Source organism: Bactrocera dorsalis, unplaced genomic scaffold (genome assembly GCF_023373825.1).
Source record: "Bactrocera dorsalis isolate Fly_Bdor unplaced genomic scaffold, ASM2337382v1 BdCtg042, whole genome shotgun sequence".
Taxonomy (NCBI): domain Eukaryota; kingdom Metazoa; phylum Arthropoda; class Insecta; order Diptera; family Tephritidae; genus Bactrocera; species Bactrocera dorsalis.
In genome coordinates this window covers 72,880-100,000 of record NW_026038093.1, presented here as the reverse complement: position 1 = coordinate 100,000, position 27,121 = coordinate 72,880, and the positions used below count along the sequence as shown (strand labels likewise).

Genomic DNA, 27,121 nt, shown 5'->3' with positions numbered 1-27,121 from the left:
AATATGAATTTGCACTTATAAAATTGTAAATGTACATACGTACATAGGCAAGTAGTGGACTGTATGAATGACTGCCAAACAAAAATTCTATTTTTATCGTCAGAAATATTTAGAATGAAATACACCGTGCATTTGTGAAAGTCTTCAAACGTCATTCGGCTCGTACAATTTGCGTAATAAAATTGCCCAAAATAATAGTGGATGACATAAGGAAGGGTATGGTTCGGAACTGAACATGAACGTAATGGCCATTTGGTACCAACCAAGCCGTATGACTTTATGCCTTTAAACGCCAAAAAATGGATAGATGGGCATTAGTTGAAGTAAAAGGTATCGCACCCTTGAGTATATGTAACTCTTTCATCGCCCTTCTATTTGAAGGTGGTCAACCCCTTCTCTCTTGATTTAACTACAAAGTTTATATTTTTGCTATATTCATATTTATCAATGTCTTAGATTTGCCAACCTTGGGGAGAGCGGACAGACAGTTTGACGTTAATTCACAAAAAATGCAGCGTCTCATACATACATATGTACTTGTATATATGTATACTCTTTAAATATAAATATATCACTTTAGGTGTATCCACATATGAGTCCCTGAGGGAAATACTTTTAGTGAATGTGTGTCACACTAAGTTACATCTTCTAGCCAACTTTTTGTAAAGAGCCTACCTAAAAATGTCTCATTTACACAGTACAAGAAATATTTTTTAAACATTTTATTCAATTTCTGGACCCAACTTGACTTGTATTGTTTGGAAATTAATTTTTATTAAAACAAACTAAGTAAAATACAATCATTAGATTCTCCTTTAATGGTTTTCAAATAATTTATTTTTTGACGGTCCTTTCATTAACTGTGTTAATATATCACCCACTGGCGATCAATTAATTTAGAGTCACTCTTTTGAATTATATAAAAATTTGTCACTTAAGCCAAATCAAATTTTCTTTGCAAAATAACGACTATAAAGCTTTATATAATTAAGAAAGTAGTTGTCTAAAAAGTCCAGCACAGTTCTTTATTGAGTAACATATTTTTTTTTGTTTTCGAAATTTCCTCAAATCATTAGATTAAACAACGTATTACCAAATTTCACCATTAATCCCTCGGACTTTAGGTCTTTTTTTAAAAACACTACTTTACTTCTTTTACTCCTCTGTCAAATATAATTGCAATTCTAGCTTTGCTAGTAGCAAACTAACGCAACAAAATCATTTAATTGTGTTTTATACTAAAATGTGGATAAAACCTATTTCCTATAAAGCATTAAAAATGACTTGAAAGTCTCGTTAAAAAATATATGTTTTTTAAAAAGAGTTTTCTATATTTTCCTACGGGGCCTTCCCAAATTCATTTGTATACGCGTTTCGACTCCCAGCGATCTGCCGTCCTCTTGTCTTCTTTCGTCTTGACAGTTTATTTTAATGTTTATTTTGAATTTCTACGATTCCCCAATATTTAGGGTGTCGAGTAGAAGGGAACTCAAACGATTCTTGTGTTGATTGTATTTATTTTGGTATTGTTTTTTATCTATTATTTGTTAGGTTTGCGAAAATTAGTTGTTGCTTTCACCCAAGCAGTCTTTCAAAAGTATCATGATGAGGTTGTTATTTTCTCTGTTTATCGCCTGCTTAATTGAAAAGAAATTACTGAGGTGTTAAAGTTTATTATAAAAAATTTCAAAATTATTGAAATGTCAACAAACAACACACGATTTTATATTCAGCAATAAAGTTGCATATTTGTATGTACTAGATAACTAATTGTAAATGAAAATGTTTCATGCGCTATAAAATAATAAACAAAATCAGTTATTATGACTCTCTTAGCATTAAAAAAATAAAAAAATAAAACCTATATTGTAATTATGTGAGCTATTTTTCACCGCAGTATCAGTCCAAAAGTTGTGTCTATTGAGAGAACAATGAGAAGAGTAATTCCAACTATATTTAGAAAAGGGTAGAGAAGATGGAGATAACAAGTGCAACGTTGTCAACCAAAAACAGATATTTTTTGACTTTGAGACTTACTTATTTAAATAGCGAAAGATGTCAATATGTAACTAACATATACCCTGCAACAGGATCACATTTTCAATAACATTTCCCAGTCAAAATGTTTTCTTCAAAAATAGGTCCGGTGATCTTTTTTATGATCAAACACTATTTCCGCCAAGGTCCGTCGAAAATCACAGTCAGTAGTAAGGCGGTGGTAAGGCAGTACCACCGATAAGTTTATCGTTTGTCTAACGAAACCTTTGTTGCCGAATGTCTAATTGCAACTTGAATGATGGATGCTGTTTCGCACGTCTCTCTGAAATTCAACTTGCAGTGCGATTTTTTATAGTGACTATTAAATGAGATATAAACTACCCTATCTTTTAAGTTGGATCGTATTAAAACTAAACATTAAATTTTATTAAAATCGTTTAATTATTTAGTTTATGAGTTTATCCCAGACAAACAAAGTGACACGTAATTTTTATATAAATGTACTCTTTGACAACACATACAATTTTATGGTTACTTCCTTCTAAACGAACTACCCCAACACTTCCGTCTTCGATACATCTCTTTTGCGAGGTAAAGGCTAAAACGTTTTGGACGCCACACCATTCAAATAAACTAGTTGAAATAAAAATAATTCCGCCAAGCAGATTTATGGTTTCATGTCACTTTGTCCATACCTGTACATAAAATCCATCTTCGGAAATTTTCTGTCATTTCAAAAAACTTGTTTCGAGCTATTTCAGAGATCAATCATTGACTCAACCTAACCTAATCGAATGTATTATTTTTAACATTGATAGAGAATAAATGTAAATTCGACCTAACCCCTCTTTGACAAATCAAAGAACTGTAATAAATATGAATAATGAATTTTATGGCTTATTTGCAGGAACTCGCAGCTTGGGCTCCAAAAGTTTAACGCATTGAACTGTGCAGTTGGTATTCTGCTTTGAGTGCAAGGTCGAGCATACCGCGCAAGCACGCACGGGAACGCAATATTTTTCGCCACAGCCGCTGTTACAGTGAGTTTCGTGGTGTGACATTTAAACTGGAGTTGAATCTCTCACCGACATACGGTTATAAAAAGAACTTTAAATAGCTGGTTGTTTGTCGTGACTTGAAACTCCAGAACAGCGAACCGGTGAGAATCTAGCCTTATCGGAGAACAAGTTAAAATTTAAGTATTAAAGGAAATACAAACATATAGGCAATTATAAGACCAAGTACAATAACAAAAATTGCTGAAAACCACTGTGTTCAAGACGAAATCAGACGTACACAAAAAAAAACTTAATTGGAAAATATTAGTGAAAAAATAGTAACAGCCATCGTCTGTTATCACATAAGGCACTTGCGTACGTTTTTATATCATTTTTCACACAGTAAAATAAGGCCCGAAAATTCATCTTTTATCCTGTTCAAAATAGTTAATAAAACCTAAAAATGGTTGCCAATCAAACGAATGTTAAAAGTAAAACGGATAATGTAGTCTATCAGACCCTATCCACTCCGACAGACGTACAATCAATTGTGGCATCAATAACTCCTACGCCCACACCCACAACAACACCACTAAACAAATCCATGAAACATGATTTCTTTCACGAGGTAAAGTTCTGTGACCTATCAGCAAGCGATTTACATGAGGATGACGGTGATTACGCTGCCAATGAACGTCTGCTAAAACATTGCCTCATCACAGTGAATGACGATAATGTTGGTCTAACCACGACAACAACAACCACATTTTTGGTGATGGAGGAGAGTGATGTTAAAAAACGTAAACGTCTTATATCAAACGAATCGGGCGATTCGATTGATTCGAGTTCAACAGATAAAAAGAAGCCAGAGATACCAGATGGCGGTTACGGTTGGGTCGTAGTTTTAGCCTCACTCGTTGTTTCGCTAATTGCTGATGGCTTGTCTTTTTCATTTGGACTTATCAATTCTGAACTGTTGCATTACTTTGGAGAGTCACCCTCGAAAACGGCTTGGATTAGTTCGTTATTCTTTTCGGTACCACTATTAATGGGTCCGATCTGGTCAAATCTGGTTGATAATTATGGCTGTCGTAAAATGACCATATTTGGAGGTTTGCTATCTGCAATCGGATTTGGACTCTCCTCACTTTGTAACTCTGTGGAAATGTTGATGTTGACCTTTGGTATTATTTCTGGTTTGGGACTGGGAATAGGATATGTAACAGCAGTTGTATCAATCGCTTTTTGGTTCGATAAAAAACGAACTTTCGCTACTGGTATTGGTGCTTCTGGAACTGGAATCGGCACTTTCTTGTATGCACCTCTGACCCAATGGCTAATTGATAGTTATGGATGGCGCGGAGCCACACTCATTCTCGCGGGCACTATGCTGAATACTTGCGTTTGCGGCGCATTGATGCGTGATCCGGATTGGTTAATAGAAGAAAATCGTCTCGAAAGCCGTTCACAAAGTATGACCACATTTTCGAATTCAAGCGTTTGTCTCGAAGAAATTAAAAAACTCTTAGATACTGGGATAACAAAGGAGGCCGTGCTTGACACGTTGGTAACAAAAAATAACACCGAGGCTAATCAACAAATTAATGATCCACACGAGTTCGTTATGAAACGCTATCGAAGCGAAATCTTCTTACCGACGTTTTTAGGTTCTCAAGATTTGGAATGCGTTTACGAAATCAAGAGCCTCAGTAGGCGTTCACTGAGAAATAAAGAAGGAATGGAAGCACCCTCACGAGAAAATCTATTATCTATGTCTTCAGCTGGGCCCAATCCAACAGCAGCCATTATTGGATCACCCGATGACACAATGATGGGCGGTATTGCTGAAACCGCCGCTGAAGATGCGAGAAAGAGTTTCTTGGCTTCGATAGAAACACTCTCGCCCTCTGAAAAAATTGGTCGTGCTACACCATCGGGTACATCGTTTTCTTCGCAACAAGCTATAGATGGTGTAAACTCTAAAGCACAACCACGCGAGTTCCAACGTAGCTCCCCCATTGATGGCAATATGGCCAACTCACGTTACTCCTTGAATGAAAATTTTTTCAGTTCAAAAAATGCAACTACATCTTTTGTGGACCTTAAACCTAACGGCTTGAGGCACAATTCTGTCGATATATTGAGCGATGAGACTTATTATATGTCAATTAAAAAGAGTAATACAGAACTTGTAAATGGTAATTTAAGAAAACTACACAAAGATGCGGCAATAATTGGAATGCCGGAAAATGATGCCGGCACTAAACCAACGAAACGTGCACGCACCGATAGCATTAGCGGCATGCGTCGGCTTTCCAAGTCAAAGAAACCGTCGGTTCGCCCAAGCCTGCGATATAATACATCCTTACGAAATTCCAACTTCCTCAAGAACATGCGTATACACCGCAACTCCATACATTATCGTGGCGCCATGTTAAATACACATCGCTACCGACTGCGCGCATCGTCGTGCCCGAACATATACCGGAACTCAATGACAACAATCGCGAAAGAAGAAGAAGACGTAAGTTTTATATGTTCTACAAATGTGGTTATCTTTATCAATAGAAACTTTCTCATCGTTTGAATGGCGCTTTTTCAATATCTCAATCGTCCTCTTTTAGCCGAGTTAAGATCTCGTAAAATTTTCAAATTACAGTGACAATGACAATGGCAAAAGTCGGCACTGTGCTCCTAGAAATTACACCTAGTATATTTTCAGCCGAAGATCAAGCAAAAGAAACAACGGACATCTTTTAGAGTAGAAATAAGAATTTCTTTTAGACTTCATAATAACTCCAAACGTTACCTTATTGTGAGACTTTAGTTAGGGTTTACTTTTTTTCTCAAATATAGTATAATGTGGAGAAGTATTATAACGTGAACCCAAGTGTAACCATAAAAACTATTTTTCCCTATTTTGATCCTTGCTCTCATTTCTCTATTATCTGCACCCTGCCTGAAACTATTTCAATTTGCTCTTGATTATATGATTATATGATAAATAACAATAAAGTGAAGAATTGATAGAATTATATATTTTCAGACCTGGTACGAGAGTATGATCGACACAATGAAGACAGTATTTGATTTTTCATTGTTCGCGGACATGAAATTTACTCTATTCAATTTATCCACATTGTTTCTATTCATTTGGTAAGTAAATTCACTACATTCGTAGAAAAACACATATCTGGTACGTATTTGCAAGACTCGATTGGTTACAATAAATGTTTTATCCAAAACCAACCCAACATGTCATTACAATTTATTTGAATATGATCATGAAATTTGAAAACGAGGTATGAATTGCTGACACGAGTTATGCGGAAAGAAAAATTTCTTTACCAAAGTAAAAATCGCAACACAATTGCATATGCGTCAGAAGACATGTTAGTGCAGCGTTGCACCGCCAGGGTTGTATATTTGTTTGAGAACCGTATATACCATAGCTTGTTCTATTTGTTATACTCGTATGCTTGGCGAATGTGTAGCAAAGATTGAAAGTTTGCTTTTTCTCTTTTTTAACACAGGTTCATTATCCCCTACCTTTATCTACCGGAGCATATGAAGCTTCATGGCTATGAAACGACGGACAGCGCGCAAATGATTTCGGCCATTGGAATCGCTCAAACCATCGGCATGATCGGTCTGGGTTATGTAGGCGATCGCTCCTGGATGAATGTGAATGTCTGCTATTCGGCGTGTATGGTGGGTAAGTACGAAATGCAAAAATAGGCAAATGATTGTATATTCTAATAATTAAAGTATTACGTATATCCTTTATAAAATATGTGAAGGTAAAATAAATGATTTGACTCTATCATGTACTAAGAATTTATGAGGCTAATCAAACTATAACAACAACAAGATGAAATTTGTAAGTGAATGCCTGTCCGTTTATATAACCGCTATAGGATTCGCCGATTGTGGGGGCTATTGAGTAGACTAAGTTTATAGCATAGAACTTCTCGATGGCTCCTACACACAAGAGAAAAAGCTCTTAAATGTGGGAGCATAAGGATTGTAGGATTAGTTGATACATAAATATACAAGTATATACTATACATATATGTACATATATACTCGCATACTCATGTGCTTTTACTTTCGTTTTACTTTCAGTTTGTGGCATATCGGTGCTTCTAATGCCGGTTCTTGTAAGCAGTTATATTGGACTGCTGTTGGTGTGCATCATCTTTGGGTTCACTTTCGCTAGCTCATTTTCATTTACACCTAGCATTTTGGTCAGTATTGTGGATTTAGATGATTTTACGTGTGCCTATGGACTGGTGCTCTTGGTACAGGGTGTTGGTATGATTGCGGGGCCCCCAATTGCAGGCGCTATTTATGAAATGACGCTAAGGTAAGTGCAACCTTGACCAAACCGCAATCCCAGAGAAATAAAATCTTACGCTGAATCATAGATATCTACTATCGAGAAATCTACCCGATAATGAATAATAGATTATCGATATATTGAGACTCAGATTAGTTGAGAGAGACTCAAACACAAAATACCCAAAATTTTGTATTTAAAGGAAAAAATCAATATATTTTAAAAGGGTTTCCAAACGGGGTTTAGCCAGTTTGATAATGTAAATATGTCAGGTTTCCATTATAGCCATTTGACATCAATGTGTTTAAGTAAAATCTTGCTATTTTCATAGAAATGTTGTGAGCCTAAATGTATACAAATACACACATATATATCGCTCATTTGCTGCAAGACCGGCATAAATCAAAAAACGTGATTTTTGAGTTAATAATGCAGAATTGTTCGTTATATCATACTTCATGTTGAGTGAAAAATTCATATGAATACCTCTTATATGCTCCGCTTGAGAAGAGAATATATTTCCTGCTTTCCGTGTAAGGTTGGAGTCAGTTGAAAACTTTGAACGCGTTTTCTGGCAAATCGATTTTTTTGACTTATGTCGGTCTTGCAGCAAATGAGCGATATGTATATAACATATAAAAAAATTAGAAATGCGCATAGGCTTATTTATTTGTGATTTCTCTGTCGATTACACATAGATGGCCGATAGGCAGTAAAAACTTCTCTTCTAAGTACTTTTAAACGTACTCAATTATTTATGCAACTTAACTAAACCAATTATTAATCTAATCTTTTCACAGATGGGATAACGCATTCTACTTTGCCGGTGTATTTGTTGCCTTATCTGGTGTGGCCTCCTATTTGATAGAATTTTGTGAGAAGCGAGAAAAAGGCAGCGACAGCGATGTCTCCGAGACTAAGAGAACTAATTTAATACATTAAATTACGAATCCCTGATAGAGAATGGGGATGCATGAAATTCCATAAAAAGTTCATAGCAACAAAGTCTTCTGTGTTACATGTACAACATATGCGTGTACATATGTACAACTGTATACCATACATTATAATATTTTTATGTATTAAATTTGAACTAAACCATGCTTACAAATGTTTCTCATGTACTTGACGATTAAAAATTTGAATTTGCAAACGAACATGTATACACTCATAGATAATGCACATTTATTATTATAAAAAAATACGATATCCAAGTTACTTCGTATCTTTGTGATAACAACAAATTCACACACAACAACTTAACATTTTTTTACCACACTTATATAAATAAATCAAAGACCAGTACAACAGACCAATTTGTGTTCTGTAAATCGATAAAATGAAGAATAAAAACTTAATTGGTGATTGATTTGTAAACAGATTGACAGATGGTGGCAAAGGTTTTCATTTTCTTGATTTTCAATCTGCCAATTGGAAGGTTTTTGTAACGAACGGAAAATTCTAAAAATAATACAATATGTATGTATGTATATAGATTTCAAAGATATTTAATGTAAGTATGAATAGCATTTATTTGGTCGTTTACAGTTTTTGTTTTGTGTTTGTACACACCGAAATCATTACTACACACAGAATGCACAATAAATATGCAGGAAATAAAAGAATAAGCTATGAATCAAATAATGGGCAAAATTAATCGTATTTGAATCTAGTCAACGCAACAACCAAAAAATTAGCCATAATTAAAACGCACCAACTATAATTTTTTTGTATTACAGTGAACTTTACTTTTTTTTAAGTGAGTCCATTTGTCCAAGAGAGAAGAATTGCTTAAAAATGTTGATATAAAAACCAAAAAACAAAAAAGCCGAAAACATTCATTTCGCTCAAGAACTATTTACTATATATAAAATATTGTGGATATTACTAATGATACACATATATAATATACAAAAATCAAATCCACTTTTTTTATTCTAAAGTACTTTAGATAAACACATAAAATATACATACATATGTATACAGTGTGCTCTGGTTAAAGTGAACGTAATTTTTGCACAGTCTGTTCATAATATTCATGTTGATCAAGATCCTATTCTCTCTAGGTAATTTGCTTTTTATTAGACAAGTGTACTCGAGGACATGTTTCTATGCAATTTTAAGACATATTCTGCATAAAGTCTGCTAGAACAACAAAAATTGTATGTATGTAGAGTATGAAGGCTTGGACCGATTTCACTTAATTTTGCTAGGATATCTTATATGTATATTGACCAGTACATACGGTACAAAGCCAGTCGAAAGATTTAAGTCTTAAGCAAGCCAGGAGTGTTGACACATTTTTATGTCACATCATATAATTACAACAAAAAGTCTCGAAAAGTTATAACGAATGGACAGACAGACGGATTTCAACTCGTCTCGTCATCCTGATAATTTATATATATGATGGATAATATAATTATATGTAAATTTCGATTAGTTAGTTTATATGAACAAAATTATTACATTCTGCTGCAACTTGTTGCGAGATTATGTATAAGAATATACTGCTCACCCGGGCAACTTCTCATGGCACACGAGTGCACTGTAAGTGTGTATGTATATACATATGTATGCATATCCCCACAGGCCAATCAAACTTTACACAAATCAATTATATAATATTTCATAAATATTACCAAACTGCTTTCAGAATTCAAGAATTAATTTAACAACTGACTCATTTTTACTTTAAATAATCGAGTTCATTGGCTATAAATTTTACGTATGTAGCTTGCCTTAACATCTACTATGTATGTATGTATGTATGTATAAAAAGCGCTAAAGCGAAGATGTTCAAAAAATATCCATGCAACAAAGCAATTCATGGCGTTCGCATACCTTCATTTGCCTTTTGTACAAACCGATATAAAAATATTGTGATGAAAACAAAAAACAGTTAAAGGCTCAGCCTTCTACAACTTAAGTTAGCGCACAAAAAGGAAAAAGATAGTTTTATGCCATTATGTAAACATTTATCTACATATTGTAGACTTACACTTGCCAAATATTTTTACTCATTTCGGTTACACTGATAGTATTCTTAGATTCACAAATGTCTTTAATTACGCACTATGTGTTTTTAACAAAAAAACCCTTACAATTTTCAATAAAAATCAATTGGACATGTAATCTTGAATTAAAGTATACATCCGGCTGAGGTATTAGGAGAAAGAGGGAGAGGAGTAAAGTGACATAGACTTAACACCCTAAAATAGAGGGAAAGAGATATTCACACACATGCACATTTACACAAACAGCGACAAAATATTGTATAAACCACTCAAATACTCATTTATAAGGAAGTGCTACGTTTATGCTCATTGTACTGTAAAACAGTAAAGTTTTAATAAATATAAAATTACGTAATAAAAATATAATAATATAATTTTTGAATTTAAAGTAAACAATAACAAACCCAAGAACTTCAAGAATTCAGCTAACTAACTGATTTCATACCCTTTTGATGAGACATTTATTTCCGAAAAGTTTTCGTTCAGCGTATCTGGGGTACGCCAATTCCCGGGTTTTCGTATAGAAAGGTAAGAGAAAAATTATAACAAAAAACTACTTTTTTCCGTTTCAATCAGCCACTCGGCAGCAACTAGTTCCTTGCTTTAGGATTTGCACTTATACAAAAACAAATATTTCATGAATCTAACCTAAATTGCTACTAAGAAGACAAAATGCTTAATCCTCCCTTGGTTGAATACGGTATACCAACAAGTTTCCATTCAGTTATGAGTATTGGTATCCATACAAGCATACTAACATACATATGTATATAGTATATGCCAATGTATGTGAACCTAACAGTAAATTCAACTAGTCCAAGCTAATTGATTCAAGCTCCATGTTTTTTCAATACTCTTTCGGTGTTTGGGTCAGTTCTGTACTACGGGAAAGTGAGCAAGTTGTCCTGCGAGCCTCTAAAGATATTACACCGAAGAAATTAATAATAATAAAATAAAATAATTAGGCTTGATTATTTAAGCATGCACACCCATCGTAATAAGCACTTTCTCACACTGAATGCACGCATGCTAAATACATTAAAACTTTCTTAAAACACTATAATATATCAGCAAGATTTTGTAATAATTATCAAATCACGATTGGTACAAATCAGAATTCAGAATCTCTATTTTCGCAAAAGTATTTAAAATGTTTTTAATCAGTTTCTTATCTAGATTAAGCTCAAACTTTCTCATTCTCTCAGAAGAAATGTGTTATGAGAACACCTCTCCTTCCGGCGAGAAAGTAAGCACTTTCATTGTTGATAATCACATTGGCATTTTTTCAAATTAAAGGCTTCTTGAGCCCGGATCACTGTTAGTTCGACCTCAATTGAAATTTTCTATCTGCATTACAATTCAGGGTAATCTCGTATTAGGTATATCAATTATGTTTTATATACTTGTGGCTTTTAAATTAAACAAAAGCTCAATCAGTCCAATACACGCACTTGTCTTCCCTTTGTGTCGAACTATCACTTATTTGTACTTACATACCAAATACTTACACATGTGTGTGTAGAAATTCTGTTCTGACAGAGTGCTCCACTCTCAGTTCAGAGCAGCGTCTTTTGTGGACGCGCACAGTTACGATTAGACTTCCCGAGCTGTGTTATCACCTACGGCGCTGCAGTCGCAATAAGTCCGCCAATTCCATCAGACAAAGTGCACCATTAGTTTTAGATTCAAAAGTAATCAGAGCGATTCAGACGTTCCGTTACCGCGTGTACGAGTATATGCTTACAAACGATTGTGCTGAGAACTGTGATATAAATGTAGAGTGAAAGAATAAAAGAATCAAATTAATTATGTTACATTGCTAAATATAAGACGAATGTGCCTGTGGCAAAGGTCGCCAACAATTTAATTGAACGCAAACAGGATTCAACAAAACATATAAGCAAGTTTAATCACAGAGCCACTTTAAACTGCCGAAGCAAGTAATTGTAAAATCAGTAAGAAAACAGCATGGTTTTGAAACATCCAATCGTAGACACAAACAACCCAAATACTACAATAGGTCAGATAATACCCTCATCAACTGAAATGAGATCGAATACGACGTCAGAGATGGCAACAGTGAGATGTAATACATCATGTAGCCAACAGAATTGTATTGAGGTTGAGTTTCCCACACACTCAACAAGCTGCGACCATGTTATCAATGAGCGTCTGCTGAATTGCTGTCCAATAAGGGTGAACGATGGCAATGACCGTCTGACCACTACAACTAGTAAAGAAACACTCACAATGTTTGATAGTCGTAATGCCACGAGAACGTCGAATCGTCTTATCTCTAATGAATCGGCCGATTCGATAGGTTCGAACTCGACAGATAAGAAGACGCCAGCGGTACCTGATGGTGGTTACGGCTGGATCATTGTAGTAGCCTCACTCATTGTTTCACTAATCGCTGATGGTTTAGGGTTCTCATTTGGTCTGATTAATTCTGAATTGTTAAATTACTTTGGAGAATCCGCTTCAAAGACGGCATGGATTAGTTCATTATTTTTTTCTGTACCACTATTAATGGGACCGATTTGGTCGAATCTAGTTGATAAGTATGGCTGTCGTAAAATGACCATATTTGGAGGTTTTCTATCAGCCGTCGGATTTGGTCTCTCCTCACTTTGTAACTCTGTTGAAATGTTGATGTTGACCTTTGGTATCATATCTGGTTTGGGACTGGGAATAGGATATGTAACAGCAGTTGTATCAATCGCTTTTTGGTTTGATAAGAAACGAACGTTCGCTACTGGCATTGCTGCATCTGGCACGGGAATTGGCACATTATTATACGCACCGCTGACCCAATGGCTTATTGATAGCTACGGTTGGAGAATAGCCACATTAATTCTCGCCGGTACTATGCTGAACACTTGCATCTGTGGTGCATTAATGCGTGCTCCCGACTGGTTAAGTGGAGAAAAAAAATTAGAAAAAGAAACTCGTTCACAAAGTTTACCCACATCTCCCATTTCCATTATAAATCATAAAGAAAATCTAACGAAGGATACTTTAAATGAGATCATTTTAACTAAAAGTACTGCAAGTGGAAGAAAAGAAATCCATGATACAGATTATATGAGACGTTTATATAGCGAATTGCTCATTCCTACCTTCTTGGGATCTCAAAATTTAGATCACGAGTATAAAGTCAGTAGTCTGAAGCCGCAATTGTCACAACGATTTAGAGACGATATGAAATCGTCTTCTCATGGAAATATGCCATATTTGACATCGCATGGACCTAAGAAAACAGCAGTCATTATGGAGTCCCAAATTAACGCACTCATGGGTGACATTACTGAGACTACAATTGAAGTCGAAGAGTTGAATATAGAATCTATTGACGCCGAGTATAATAAACAGTTAACAAATGAGACTGCCCGTAGATTAAATAATAACGGTTCTTCACTAATTTTGGAAGATAATGTAAAAAATTTAACTAATTGCACAAATATTTTGAAGTTCGAAAATGATGTTTACAAAGACCCAAAACATTATGTAGAAGCTCATGGCCCACCAATGAAGTTGATATCGTGCTTGAATCTACGACAAACTAGCTCAATACCGAGTGCCAATCTCCAGAAGAATATGCGAATACATAATAATATCTCACGTGACCGTAGTACAACTTTGAAGCCATATTTTCGCCGTACAACTTCCTGTCCGAATATCTTTCGGCATTCTACAGCGGTACACGCAAAGGTGAAAGAAGACGTAAGTAAATCTAAATATGGGGTATAAATGAGGGTAGACGCCACGAAATAAATTTGACTAATCCCATAATGGTGTAGGAGTGTAGTAGTGACAGTTCTTTATCGTGCATTGTTATTCGTTTTTGAAGCGACTTTTACACCTTTTAGACTTAGAATCTTAAAAATTAGCATTTTCTTATTGTACTACATAAGCAAGGAATGAAAGTCTTTGAAAATTAATTCTGTAAACAGTACCACCGATGAAAAAATTTACCACCCTTTGTGAGATAAAATTGGGATTTCGTGTGCGTTTTGACAAGGAAACGAGTTTATTGTTATTATATAAGAACAAACATGGTGCGATAATCGTAATGTCTTGTGATGTTTCGAATTATATATAGGTATGTAATTATAATATAACTTACATGCATACACGTACGCGTACATAGAGATGTTTAAGTTTATAGAAAAACTCATTTAGAATTTATGATATTACCTGTTTTGCAGACTTGGTACGAATATGCGGTTGGCGCCATGAAGTCGTCGTTTAAATTCTCATTATTTGCGGATGCGAAATTTACACTATTTAATTTGTCAATATTATTTTTGTTCATTTGGTAAGTGAGAGTTTCAACGACCAAAAAACAGTTCCATTTGCACACCAAGGAAATCAAGTTTGACTAATACTGGTAATCCTAATTATAGGTTCATGATACCATATCTTTATCTGCCGGAGCATATGAAAATTCACGGTTACGAAGCAGCGGACAGTGCGCATATGATTTCGGTTATTGGAATCGCGCAAACAATTGGCATGATCGGTCTAGGATATGTGGGCGATCGTTCTTGGATGAATGTGACAATCTGCTATTCGGCGTGTATGGTAGGTGAGTTAGTGTCGCAATCAGATAATCTGATATATTTTTTTATATTATAACTGATATATCGTTTCTTTATCATTAATATATTCACCTTTTTAGTTTGTGGAATCGCGGTACTTCTAATGCCGCTCGTGGTGAACACGTATGTTGGACTATTGCTAGCTTGCATAGCCTTCGGTTTCACATTCGCCAGTTCTTATTCGCTTACGCCAAGCATTTGCGTCAGAATTGTGAAATTAGAAGATTTTACTTGCGCCTATGGTTTGGTGCTGTTGGTTCAGGGCGTCGGTATGATAGTGGGGCCACCAATTGCTGGCGCAATTTTCGAAATGACGCTGAGGTGAGTTAAAATCAATTTAACAAATATCTTATGGGGTCTATCAGATCTCCTCGCCTAGCTTTAATTCTAAAACTAAAATAATCTGTTGTCTGGCTGCTTTATATGTATATTTATGTATAAAATTCAAGTATACCTTAGAAGTCATGTGAACAAAAAATTATCAAAAAACGAACAAGTACGGAACAAGATTAACTTGCAATCCGAATGAAAAACCCATTGAAAGCAGTTTTTAACATCTAATGCTGTTGATTATACTGTACCCTATATTATAGTTTATTTTATTCAACTTGTAAAAATACATATGTAAATTGGTGATTATGAAACCATATTCTATTTAAAGAGGTAAGGAAGTTTTTTTTAGGCGAAACGAAGCATTGCCGGTTTTAAGGTATTTTGCGAACTTTAAGCAAATCTTTAATTTAAATTTAAATTGTATGTATGTATGTATATACGCGTTCAAGATCTCAGCCCGGACATTTGATGCTTCTTCTGTCAATCTCATTTTGGAGTTTTATTCTAGTCGTAACCTATTCTAACAAAACTCAATCAAAGCTAAACAATTCTAGTTTACAATTCCATTAACATTACCGAATAAAATGTATGCTTTCCGATTTCAGATGGGACGACACATTCTATTTCGCCGGAGCGTTTATAGTCTTATCAGGCGCGGCCTCCTACCTGATTGAATTCTGCGAGAAGGGAGAGAAAGTCATATCCAGTGATGTTTCCGAAACATAGAAAATTTAAATTATAAAAATCAAAATTCGTCTTGTACCTTTGTAAGAAATCGCACCGATTGATTGTGAATTCTTATGCCTGGCAAATTTGTTTTAGCGTCTAATTGATAAGTTTTTTGTAATTTATTATATCTACCTCAGGAGAAATACACGTTAGTTTTTACTATCAATCATCTAATTGTACATTAATTTATAAGAAAACTGAAAAGCGACACCTGTTTCTATTACAGTGAGTAAATTATCTCAATTACATATTGCTCCTAGTTCCTAGAGAAACTCTTATATAGGGCGAGGGAGGTTAGAGGAGTGAGATTCATTGGACATGTAAACTCACACCTAACGAATATCTCAATAAAATAATTAAACAAATAAGTGTGTATATATGAGGTGATATCCAGAGAACCTTCACAGTAATCAATGATTGCCCTGAACAACCTTCAGAAACTGAACTTCTTCGGCAACTTCGGCATAACAAAAATTATTTCGCAAGCAAAATGGTAAACATTTTATCTGATTGTAAGTGTATTTATTTGTTTAATTTTATTTAGTCACATATCAAACTTTAATTATCTTAAAATAATTTTTCTGCAATATTTATCTTATATTTTGTTCGCAATATTTTGTGTAAATTATCAATTCAAAAATATCCATTAATGCAAATATTCGCATGTAAATATTTATGTAGGTATGTAAGGTTTATAAGTTTAAGTATAATTTATTATATATTTCATGGTTGTGTTTAAATAAATTCATTTATTTTATGCGCTTAAATAATTTAAAAAATAACCATTCCTTATAGTAAATAGACGGGAACCAAGAAAAGAACAAAATATGTATTAGAATTTATAAGCACAGATAATATGTCCGCAAATCTGAATAATCGAGAAGTTTTTCATTTATTTAACCATTGTTGGCCTCTTCCCTTACGATTTTTTTGTTTAAACAAATTGAAATGATTTTTATGCACACCTACAGTTCCAGTGTAAATTTGTTAACCCATTAAAATTTTCAAAAAAAAAAACATAACAATATATAAAAAAAAACTAGTACAACAAAACAACGCAAAGACAAGCAGAGAACGTCTGATATATATTATAATATACTTATGTATATAAGACAAGCAACTTATCCCTGGAGAAAATGTATACCGATAACTTTCTAAGTGATTTTGAATGTAATTAATGTAAATACAGTAAGTAAGTCCGAATATAATTTTAATCCTTGTTTTTAGAATTTACTTATATAAAACAGTGTATTTTTTCTGGATAATTATAGTGTTAGTGGTTTTGTTTCGCATATTTTTGTGGAATATATTGTTATATTTTAATTGTTCCTAGGTATTGTAAGATCAATCGTTTATTACCAATTAATAATTATATTAAAATGTTTAATTACATGCTTGTAGTATTTAGTTTTGGTATTTTTAAAAGCCCTTATAACACTTTTGGTTTTTGTCTCTTTTGTTTAATTCTAATAGCTTGTATTGCCTGCATTAATCTTTAGGCGCTTAAAATTATGATGAACTTTTGCGCGAAGTTTGCGAAATTTATGAAATGAGAAAAAGCACTCCACCGCGTCACCAGTAGCATCAGCTTCAGTTGAAGCTACTTCGAATATGTTATCAAGTAATCATAATCGTTAATTAAGGTTGGAGCCGAGATTATTGTTCATTGAGTTTTTTGGTGACTTTTGGAAACTCACGGTATAGTTATTTTAAAACGTTTACCAAAATTCACCAATTTATAAGTTTATTTAAAGTAGTAACTTTTTCTTACAAACAGTTTCAGTGGTGTAAAAAACCGTGTATTTAGAAATAATATTCTAGTGAATTTGAAAATTTAAATGTACCACTCCATCTTAATTTTCGCACTGTTGGTTATTATTGCAAAACAAAAAAAAACGTTTTTCAGTTCAGTTCAGTTAAGCACATAATTCAAAAACTTCTCTGCTTAAACTCCAGATACTTTCCACAATAACTGTAATAATCTCATAGCCAGTTAAATAAGTTTATAAGACTTTATTTGGTTTTGATTTTCTTTTTGCGTGCTGTTGATCTACTGATATATGCTTATATGTTTTTTAGATTCGTTCATATCTTATATTATAAGAATATTTTGAAATGCCGATTTTCCGTTACACACATTTCACTTTTAGTTGATTTAAAATAAAAAACAACAAAAATAAAAATATAATAAACTTGTGAAGTAAGGAAAATATCTAGTTATTAGTTATTGGTTTTGTATATGTTAGAAAAAATCACTAACTTCAGCCGCAGCTGTGAAGTGCTACTTAACAGCAGCCGCTACTAGCCGATCCAGCTTGATTACCAGCACCCGGCAGTGAGGGATTCGTTGGGGAATGCTGTTGTCCAATCTTAATGCCATTTGCCTATAAGCATAGAAGAATTATCATATTTTAAATTTGCATTAATTACATATTATTATATTATTTCTATAAATATTAATAGATCTGTATATAAGTTTACTAATCACCTCATTGTTTATATCGAAAACACCTTCTTGTATTTTCTCGTAAATCTCTTTCGCTGTATTAATAAACGCTTCCTCTACATTGGCAGCTGTGCGAGCTGACGTTTCCATAAATACTAGACCATGTTCGCGTGCAAAGGCTTCACCCTCCTCCTTTTTAACTTCACGTCGTGAATCCAAATCACTATGCAAAATATAATAGCTTATCATTGAGGGTATATACAAATATAGATTTGTAAATATTTCTATGTATACCACATGTATATATATGTTTGTGCAAACAGTGCAAACAGAATGGAGATAAAGGGTAGGAGAATGAATCATCATTCATATGTGGGGTTAAAAGCTAATGAAAAGGTTTTGCAAATTCAAAATATTCATATATACGTATATTAGTAAAGCATATCCAATCAGATATTTATTACAGACCTCTTGTTGCCAATTAGCATAATGACCATATTTGAATTCGAATGTTGGCGCGCATCCTCTAGCCATGTAGTCAAATGATTAAAGGTTTCACGACGTGTGATGTCATACACCAATAAAGCTCCGGCTGCTCCACGGTAATATGAACGAGTAATTGATCTGAAAGGTACATCGAACTTGTGTAAATTTTTATTTAATCGGTCGTTTAACATTATACCTAAACGCTTCCTGGCCAGCCGTGTCCCAGATTTGTAGTTTAATTTGTTTGCCGTCAATTGTAATCATGCGTGCCCCAAATTCCACGCCAATCGTCAAATCGTGCACAGGTTGGAAACGTTTGTCGGTAAACTGAAGTAGAAGGCATGACTTTCCGACACCTTAGAAGAAAATAACAATAATTAGTAATAATAATGTCATCATACAAATATGCGATAATTTAATCATAAATATTTGTATCTTTTGTACTATTCACACTGGTATTTTTCTTTTTTTCGCATAACTAAACAGAAATTTAATTATCTTCATTTTCAAAATTAAGTTAATATGACCATATAAAGTTAAAAAAAAAAAATTAAACAAGCTAGATATTTTATATATGACAAACAGTTTTTAAATCACAATAATTATTAAAGATTAACTTGTATTAATTTATAAGGAAACTTAGAACAATACCGATGCCCTTTGTTCAATTTCATTAAGTATTATCTATGTATGCTAGAACACAGCAACAATATCAAAATATCGATTTTCCAAAAAGGTTTTCAAGGTACATGTCACCCTCTGCTTTCGTCATCACACGAGTATCAACTAATGAAAATAATCTAAGCAGCTGCTAATATTCGTGTAACATAAAAAAAAAAACATAAAACTTTTAAAAGTCTTCTTTTTGGTTAAAAATTAATGTTTTGACTCTACGTTTAATATGCACTGGCTAAACTTTTTGCAAAAAGAACTCATTGTCATAATTTTCAATTAATTTATTTGTGTACACAATTGATAGTTTTCGTTAAACGATTTATAGACTCACCAGTATCGCCAATGATAATATATTTAAATAAATATGCGTACGACATTTTCTCTTTTGAATTCCTGATTTTCTTATTTGTAAATATCACAAAAATTAGTTATTTCACTTAATTTTCGCACAATAGAAACGCAATTTATGTTACAGTCAGAATCGTCTTCTCACTTTCCTATCCTTTGTCTTTTTATTTTCAGTATTGAGTTTAATGCTGCCACTCGTATTTGATGTGGATTTCGTAATACGAAAGCAGTTCACAACGGTGCTACAAAATATTTTTTTATGTGTAGTTAACCAGCTTAACTGTGAATTACATGCAAGATAAAAACAAAACAGGTAACAAAGATTAATAATACCTTCTTAAATTATTAAAAATATAATTCAGTAGCTCTGAGTACGTGTTTACGAAAAATAAATAAATAAAATTAGTATTATATCACAAATGCTACGTCGGTGACGAATTGACACTCCTCCAACGTAAATATTTTTTGTTACGTTAAATTCAACCCTGTAATAAATGTATCTCATACAACCACTCTGAATCAATGAACGGAGGAGTTGTCAAAAATTTTCACAAACGAAAAACTAGTGGAAAGAGGATTACGATAAACTAAAGATTTTTCATATGAAAGACTACTCTTAATATACTAAATTTAATTCGAATATTTATAGAAATTAAATTAAAACGTATTATCAAATATTTAAATTATTATAGTGGTAGTATAAAACTGATTCGCACGCCCATAATAGGGATCAAACACTTCACTTGCCTTTCTTTTTTTCTTAAAAAGGGAAGAGTCTAAAGAAACATGAAGATGGCGGACAGCACGACGATTCTGCGAAGAAACAGGCCAGGAACAAAAGCGAAGGTTTGTAGGAAGGAAGTGCTAAAGTGATTAGTCTTTATTATGTGAATACAGTTTCCATTCAATCAGAGTTAGACCTAACATGTAGTCGAAGCATATGGTGAAAAAGTAGAAACGAATTTACTTTGCAGGATTTCTCTCGCTGGGCGGATGAACCATTGGAAGAAATGGATAGCACTTTGGCTGTACAACAGTACATTCAGCAACTGATCAAACGTGATCCATCAAATGTTGAGTTAATTTTGACAATGCCAGAAGCTCAAGATGAAGGGGTTTGGAAATACGAACATCTCAGGTGAATATTTAACATAATATTTTTAGATCATTAAATTTTACTTTCCATATAGGCAATTTTGTATGGAACTAAATGGACTGGCTGTTCGTTTGCAAAAACAATGCTCACCTACAACATGCACACAAATGACGGCCACCGATCAATGGATATTCCTGTGTGCTGCACATAAAACCCCAAAAGAATGCCCCGCCATTGATTATACACGACATACACTGGACGGCGCAGCATGTCTCTTGAATAGTAATAAATACTTCCCAAGCAGGTAAACATAATGCCAGTTATAAGTATGGCGAAAGTCAGAAGACAGATATTCAGAAGTTAAGTTGAGCGTTTTATGCATTTTTTGTGCCGCGCTATTAAAACAACTATTAAATGCTTGAATTACCCAATTTTTTCTTATTATTTAAAAAATTGTAGTATTTATAGTTATATAAGTTATTGCTTAAATTTCAGTATTTTTACACTTTTCGCTAGGGTTTCAATCAAGGAGTCATCAGTGACCAAATTAGGTTCTGTGTGTCGTCGTGTTTACCGAATATTTTCCCATGCGTATTTTCACCACCGGCGAATATTTGATGAATTTGAGGCTGAAACATATTTATGTCATCGTTTCACTCATTTTGTCACAAAGTATAATCTCATGTCCAAGGAGAATCTGATTGTTCCAATTAACGAAGAGGAAACTGCAACACCTGGAGAGAGTGAAGCTTAGGGCTTTTATATTCAGAGCTTGGAAAATCGTATGTAAATGCATGTGCAACAAACAAATGCAGCATATTTATATCCAACACAATACAGTGCGATCTGAAAACAAAGGCGTATGAGAAATGCACATACAACAGTAACAACAAAACAATAATAACTAGAAAAATCATAATTAGAAAGCAAGTCATTAAAACATTATAACCACAATAAAATAATTATGAAATTTATTAATGAAAAATATGTATTAAAATATAAAAAAGACCGGAAATCAAAGCAATCTTTTTTGCGAAATTGTAATGAAAATGCAGAAGAAAGAAAATGCAAAATAAAGCAAAACAAGGAAGAGCAGTATATGTGAGAAATCCTCATTGTAGAATTTTTCTCAATGTGGCAAATTACTCATATGCTTCTATAATCTATATATTGTCTGGAAGCAAAATAAAACATTTAATAAATTGTCGATATAGTACACATGCGTTCGATTACTTTAAATTATAAAAGAGGATGAAACCTTCAAAACAAATGATTGGTCAACTCGATTAAAAAAGAGTATTCTGCTAATATCCCTTTGATAATGCCGTGGCAAAAATTTTACATAAAGCAGAGTATTGGCAGAATTTATTCTAATAAAAATAATAAATCTAATTAATTGCTTTAAAATTTCTTTAGTATAATTTAATTGAAAATTGCAATGTGTGCTATTGAAATTTTTTGTTTGCTATATAGTAACAAAAATCGACTATTTATAAAAAGTAAAGCAGTATATAGAAATTGGTTCTTTATTTCAGTGTCAGTACACATAAATTCGTAATAATTGTAATGTTTGCAATTAAAAGCAAGTCCAAAACTGGACCTCCTTCACTCCATAGATCCCAAATATATATATTCAGAGCACATATTTTACATTTTTTATTTTACATCGAAAATATTGTTTTAATTATGTATTAGTTATTGAAGAAACATGCGATGATTATCGTAAGAGATTTGTTTAATCTATACTCGTCGAGAATCAGTCATCGGAATTAGTTAATCTCGCAATTTCATAAACAGCATACTGAAGCTAAACGTTAACTACATATATGTCATAAAAAGTACTGTTCATTTTCGAAATATTTTATTTATAGTAATTTCTCAAGATGAATGCATATAAGACCTATAAACATAAAAAAAAATCGATATAATATGTCGACATAGTAGATATTTTTTAATGATCCAATGAATTAAAAGTGGTTGAAACATCCAACATAGCGACAAAACAAAAAAATATACGTATATATTTATAGTCTCCAGTTTTGATTATTTAACAATAGATACAAAGTAACAACCATAAATCCAACATACATAAATTTGATATGCGAAAAAATTTAATAAACAGCAATAAATAAAAAAATATTGAAAAATCTGTAATGAATATAAAAACTAAAAAATAAAATATACTTATATAAGATATCAGTTCGAATACCTTTTTATTTACTTATTTCTCATGCCTAATAGAAAATACCCCAGATTTTTATCACAGCTTTCCTAGAAAATTTTGTAGACCAATGACTATTTTCCAGTTCTTTCTGTATCTAACATCAACATTTATTGTCATCAACTAATGCTTTGATATCTAAAATATGGTTAAATACACGAGCAGAATTAAATGTTATCTTTGTGGTATATTTTCCAAATATTTTTGAACTATATCATAAATAAATCAAATTAATCCATTTGTTAATCAAGATTCCATAGTGTCTATACTACTTGAAATATTAGTAGGCGGCGCAGAAGTGGCACCTGATGTTCCAACTTCCATCTGCGTAGCCTGGGCAGATTGCTGTTGTATTTCGGCACTTTGCTTTCTTTTAGTTCGTTGCTGACGATGTTGACCATTACCATTATTATGTCGTAGATCAGTACGATTTTTATTTGGATTTTGCGATATCTGTTGCCTTTCGCTTTGCTCTTTTCTTTGCAAATCCTTTACCTTCTCTTGTCGCGCAACCTGGCTTTGGGGTCTTTCCTTAGGCAACCGTTTTTGTTCATATTGCCGTCGCTGTCTTAAGCCTTCGCTATTTTGTCCTATTTGTTGTGTCTGTCTTTGTTGTTGCGTGGTGGTGCTCGGGGATCTCCAGTACTCTGTCGTCGTATTGGGCTTCTGAATTCTGTGGTGGAAAAAGAAATAAACGGATAATTCGAATAAAAAGATACAGAAAATTAATTTTATATTTTCGGGATTGATTGAGGTTTAAATGAATAGCTTATACTCTCGCAATTCGTTTGGATGAAAGCTGAGTAAATACTTGAAAGTGTTGGTAAAGCGTTATATTAAAAAATCTTGCGTAAAAATTCAACTCATTATTCGAAGAAACTGTTAATGGATATTAATCATATTAATTTTCGTTTTAACACATTTGCCTCCATGTGGGAGACATTTACCTTAAAATCAACCTAATTAATAAAAATTAAATATATTGTATATGAGGAAAAAGCCAACAAAAATATAAAACACTATTCCACGCAATTTTATGAAGATAAATCATACTCTGACTGACATATTCGACATAAAGTCTGCTACAGTAATAAAAATAATTATATGGAAGCTGAGGTAATTCGCGGACCGATTTCATACATTATCGATATTAAACTAGAGTTTGTCTTTAAGTTACTTTGATTTCAACTTCATTATCCATTCTAAAGTTTAGGGGCATGCGAATATTCGAAATTTCGAATTATTCGACGCGAATCGAACCGAATTATTCGACCCGTATATTCGCATTATTCGAATAGTTCGAATAATTTTAATATTTGACTATTTGCATGATTTTTTAATTAGCGCCACTAGTATCAGAATCTCGTTCACGCATCTGACGTACATCTGTCATTCTCGTTTCAAATATACAAAAAATCAAACATTTGTTATTTTTTATTATGTTGTTGTAAATAAATGTCTAAATCAATTTGAATTAAATAATAGTTTTATTTTCTTTAATTTTGTTCTATTACTGCAATAGAATAATCTATTTAAGATTTTACTTCTTCGAATATTTCGATTGCTCGAATTATTCGCATTATTCGAATAGTTCGAACTATTCGAAATATTCGATATTTGACTCGAATCTAAGGATTCAATTCGACTCGAATCGAACTGGATTCGCATACCCCTACTAAAGTTATTCAATATGTTTGTGATGAGTATTAACATTCGGGTAACATTCTTGGCTAAAAATGTAACCACAGATTCGGTGCGTAATGCCAGAGAAAAGTTTTAAATCCAAAGTGGAACAAAGCCGAAACAAGAGGTTGGATGGCATTGCATTCAAGAACCTCTTTCAAAAGCTTGGAAATGCAATATGGCATCTTGATCAAAAGTTTCACAAGATATGCAAATTAAAAAAAACGCTACAGTAAGCACTTATCACCATGACGTGAGATTTTACTGATATTTTTATAAACTTATATTTTTTATTGTAAAACTTGAATATCTATATGCTGTATTTATTTGCAAGTTGAATTTTTTGCTTAGAGTATGATGAACTCATCCAAGAAAAGGGTAAGGGGAAAACAATATTTTCTTGGCAGACTAGTGTAATACTTTTATGAGCACAATTAACAACCGAATAAGTTATTAGAACAAGTCCCATGTCCGCTAGAAAGTTGCTCGCTCTACCTTTTCAAGGCTCATCGATGTAAAATCACCGAAGTTGTATCATAATGGTCGGAATATGTATTTTGACCAGCATCTAGGATGTATTGTGTAAGTAAAACGTAATATAACTTACTCGCCAATGCTCTCATCGATAGGATCCAACGTCATCAGAATGTGTAAACTGGGCACCTTTCGTTTAGCTAGAATCGGCTCTAAACCTTCCATCTGCGGCACCCAATGCTCTTCGTTTCTATAAAAATAATGCATGAATTGTATATACATTAATCTGTTCAATGTACATTGATACGCATTTAAGTATATTTATTAATATACTACATTATCTTACTTACGTAACTTGATCCATGCGTGTCAACTGATACAACGGATAGCTGCGCTTCAATATTTCTGCACAAGAAACCGTCTTCACAACACCGCCACCCACACCGCTCCAAACGACTGTTCGATATTCGCCATTGTCCAAAGCATTTTTGGCATAGTTAATAACATTCGGTACTTTAGTGCCCCCTCTTACCTACATATTGTACACACATATACATATGTAAGTACACACAAAATTGTGGGTAAATTTGTATTAAATATGAGCGCACAGTTCATGTTTAAATATGTATGTGTGTATGTACGTACGTGCATCCAAAGAAAGTCCTTTTGTGGCAACTTGGACAAACAATCAGCGAATGGCAAGTCATCTTTGGTTAACTCCTGCTCGATATTTTCACCTTTCCGATAGTGCATCATATTTTACGTTTTTTTGCTTTGCTTTTGGAGTTGAGACTACAATGGAAAGATAAAGAAAATCAAATCGTTAATACATACAGGTATAAACACGTGACAATTTCAGTGGTTCCAACTGGTCACTAGTGCGCACGGAAGCGGTAGAGCGTAATGCATAATTGATTTACAAGCTGTGGGTGTGCCAGTTGGTGGCCAATGAATGAATTCAGTATGCCTATCAAGCTATGTCTTTGCCATGTCGTTCCTCTTCTTCGTGGATTATTTCGTTTAAGGAATTTGTAAAACAATTTCCTACAATAAATTAGATTAGCAGAGCCAAGGACACTGAATGGTTAAAGAAAACAACGCCTGTTGGCTCAAATAAATGAGAGCAATCAATTTCATGGAAAATTTCAATTTATTTCAACTAGTTGCCGTAAGAAAGTTTTAAAATAAAACGAAAGCCAAAAAGCAGGAATCAAAACGCTCATTGCGTATATATAGTATATAACAGTAGTTATCGGTGAAATAACTTCACCGATTAGCATCTCTCTGTTCATAAATACATAAGGTTAAATTCTGCTCAAAATGTCGGTAGATGTTTTTTATTATATTGAAAAGATGAAGGATGTACATACATATATAGACAGTTGCTCTTGTTGTTAAAAATAAATTTTGAAACTAATAATGTAAGTATTAGGTTTATTTGAAAAGCCGTTGAAATATTGAAAAAATCCCACTTTTTTCTTCTTCTTAGTGCTAGTATCTTTACTAAGATAACTAATTAAAAAAAAATAACAACAACTCTCAAATCTACAAAAGTAATAACGAAATTACTTCTTAATTGGAAAATGACAATGCAATAGAAGGCAACGTAATTGGGAGAATGACGGAATATTCAATACGCTCCAGTCAATTAAGCTATCATCATTGAACTTTTCCGTG

The 27,121-nt window shown here is 33.3% G+C and overlaps 5 protein-coding genes across 7 annotated transcripts in view; 3 read left to right on the top strand and 2 right to left on the bottom strand.

The window, feature by feature from the left end:
* Positions 1 to 2,905: 2,905 nt before the first annotated feature.
* LOC105230609 (uncharacterized) lies at positions 2,906 to 8,419 on the top strand (the record flags this gene model as incomplete). The annotated part of the gene is given in 5 exon segments (XM_049461482.1): positions 2,906 to 5,520; positions 6,043 to 6,152; positions 6,530 to 6,711; positions 7,122 to 7,362; positions 8,136 to 8,419. Coding segments are annotated over 5 exon segments (2,736 nt in total). The 3' UTR covers positions 8,278 to 8,419.
* A 1,938-nt stretch (positions 8,420 to 10,357) lies between these two features.
* On the top strand, positions 10,358 to 16,182 carry LOC105230611 (monocarboxylate transporter 14). The gene is made up of 5 exons (XM_011211498.4): positions 10,358 to 14,075; positions 14,561 to 14,670; positions 14,759 to 14,940; positions 15,034 to 15,274; positions 15,892 to 16,182. Exons 1-5 carry the CDS (start codon positions 12,321 to 12,323, stop codon positions 16,010 to 16,012), a joined length of 2,409 nt encoding a protein of 802 aa, XP_011209800.2. The 5' UTR covers positions 10,358 to 12,320; the 3' UTR covers positions 16,013 to 16,182.
* Positions 16,183 to 18,013: 1,831 nt separating this feature from the next.
* LOC105230612 (ras-related protein Rab-2A) lies at positions 18,014 to 20,143 on the bottom strand. Its single transcript, XM_011211499.4, has 5 exons — positions 19,954 to 20,143; positions 19,144 to 19,303; positions 18,930 to 19,085; positions 18,504 to 18,684; positions 18,014 to 18,399 (listed from the first exon to the last, which is right to left on the bottom strand). The coding sequence occupies exons 1-5, from the start codon at positions 19,997 to 19,999 to the stop codon at positions 18,301 to 18,303; spliced, it is 642 nt and encodes a 213-aa protein (XP_011209801.1). The 5' UTR covers positions 20,000 to 20,143; the 3' UTR covers positions 18,014 to 18,300.
* Positions 20,144 to 20,516: 373 nt separating this feature from the next.
* Positions 20,517 to 22,711, top strand: LOC105230613 (MOB kinase activator-like 4). 3 transcript variants are annotated; one of them, XM_011211501.4, is made up of 5 exons: positions 20,517 to 20,664; positions 20,739 to 20,816; positions 20,945 to 21,108; positions 21,161 to 21,370; positions 21,562 to 22,711. In XM_011211501.4, exons 2-5 carry the CDS (start codon positions 20,757 to 20,759, stop codon positions 21,818 to 21,820), a joined length of 693 nt encoding a protein of 230 aa, XP_011209803.1. In that variant the 5' UTR covers positions 20,517 to 20,664; positions 20,739 to 20,756; the 3' UTR covers positions 21,821 to 22,711. The 3 variants fall into 3 exon arrangements, with proteins under 3 accessions (XP_011209803.1, XP_011209804.1, XP_029407975.1); XM_029552115.2 differs by having other exon boundaries at positions 20,540 to 20,664; positions 21,583 to 22,711; XM_011211502.4 differs by having other exon boundaries at positions 20,518 to 20,816; positions 21,583 to 22,711.
* A 676-nt stretch (positions 22,712 to 23,387) lies between these two features.
* LOC105230618 (ribonuclease P protein subunit p25-like protein) overlaps positions 23,388 to 27,121 on the bottom strand; it is a 39,717-nt gene continuing 35,983 nt past the window's right edge. The window contains exons 2-5 of the mRNA XM_011211506.3: positions 26,090 to 26,236; positions 25,795 to 25,976; positions 25,578 to 25,694; positions 23,388 to 23,960 (exon numbers count right to left, since the gene is read on the bottom strand). Of these exons, the coding sequence (XP_011209808.2) occupies positions 23,534 to 23,960; positions 25,578 to 25,694; positions 25,795 to 25,976; positions 26,090 to 26,200 (837 nt within the window). The 5' untranslated portion in view covers positions 26,201 to 26,236 and the 3' untranslated portion in view covers positions 23,388 to 23,533. The remainder of the gene's footprint in view (positions 23,961 to 25,577; positions 25,695 to 25,794; positions 25,977 to 26,089; positions 26,237 to 27,121) is intronic.

Excerpts from the sequence above, each read along its gene's own strand:
- LOC105230611 (XM_011211498.4), top strand. The coding sequence starts at position 12,321 with ATGGTTTTGAAACATCCAATCGTAGACACAAACAACCCAAATACTACA. Across the intron at positions 14,671-14,758 it reads ATATTATTTTTGTTCATTTG|GTTCATGATACCATATCTTT; the intron begins GTAAGTGAGAGT and ends TCCTAATTATAG. Across the intron at positions 14,941-15,033 it reads CTATTCGGCGTGTATGGTAG|TTTGTGGAATCGCGGTACTT; the intron begins GTGAGTTAGTGT and ends TCACCTTTTTAG.
- LOC105230612 (XM_011211499.4), bottom strand. The coding sequence starts at position 19,999 with ATGTCGTACGCATATTTATTTAAATATATTATCATTGGCGATACTG. Across the intron at positions 19,304-19,953 it reads TATTATCATTGGCGATACTG|GTGTCGGAAAGTCATGCCTT; the intron begins GTGAGTCTATAA and ends TTTTCTTCTAAG. Across the intron at positions 18,685-18,929 it reads ATGCTAATTGGCAACAAGAG|TGATTTGGATTCACGACGTG; the intron begins GTCTGTAATAAA and ends TATTTTGCATAG.
- LOC105230613 (XM_011211501.4), top strand. The coding sequence starts at position 20,757 with ATGAAGATGGCGGACAGCACGACGATTCTGCGAAGAAACAGGCCAGGA. Across the intron at positions 20,817-20,944 it reads GGCCAGGAACAAAAGCGAAG|GATTTCTCTCGCTGGGCGGA; the intron begins GTTTGTAGGAAG and ends TTTACTTTGCAG. Across the intron at positions 21,109-21,160 it reads TGGAAATACGAACATCTCAG|GCAATTTTGTATGGAACTAA; the intron begins GTGAATATTTAA and ends CTTTCCATATAG.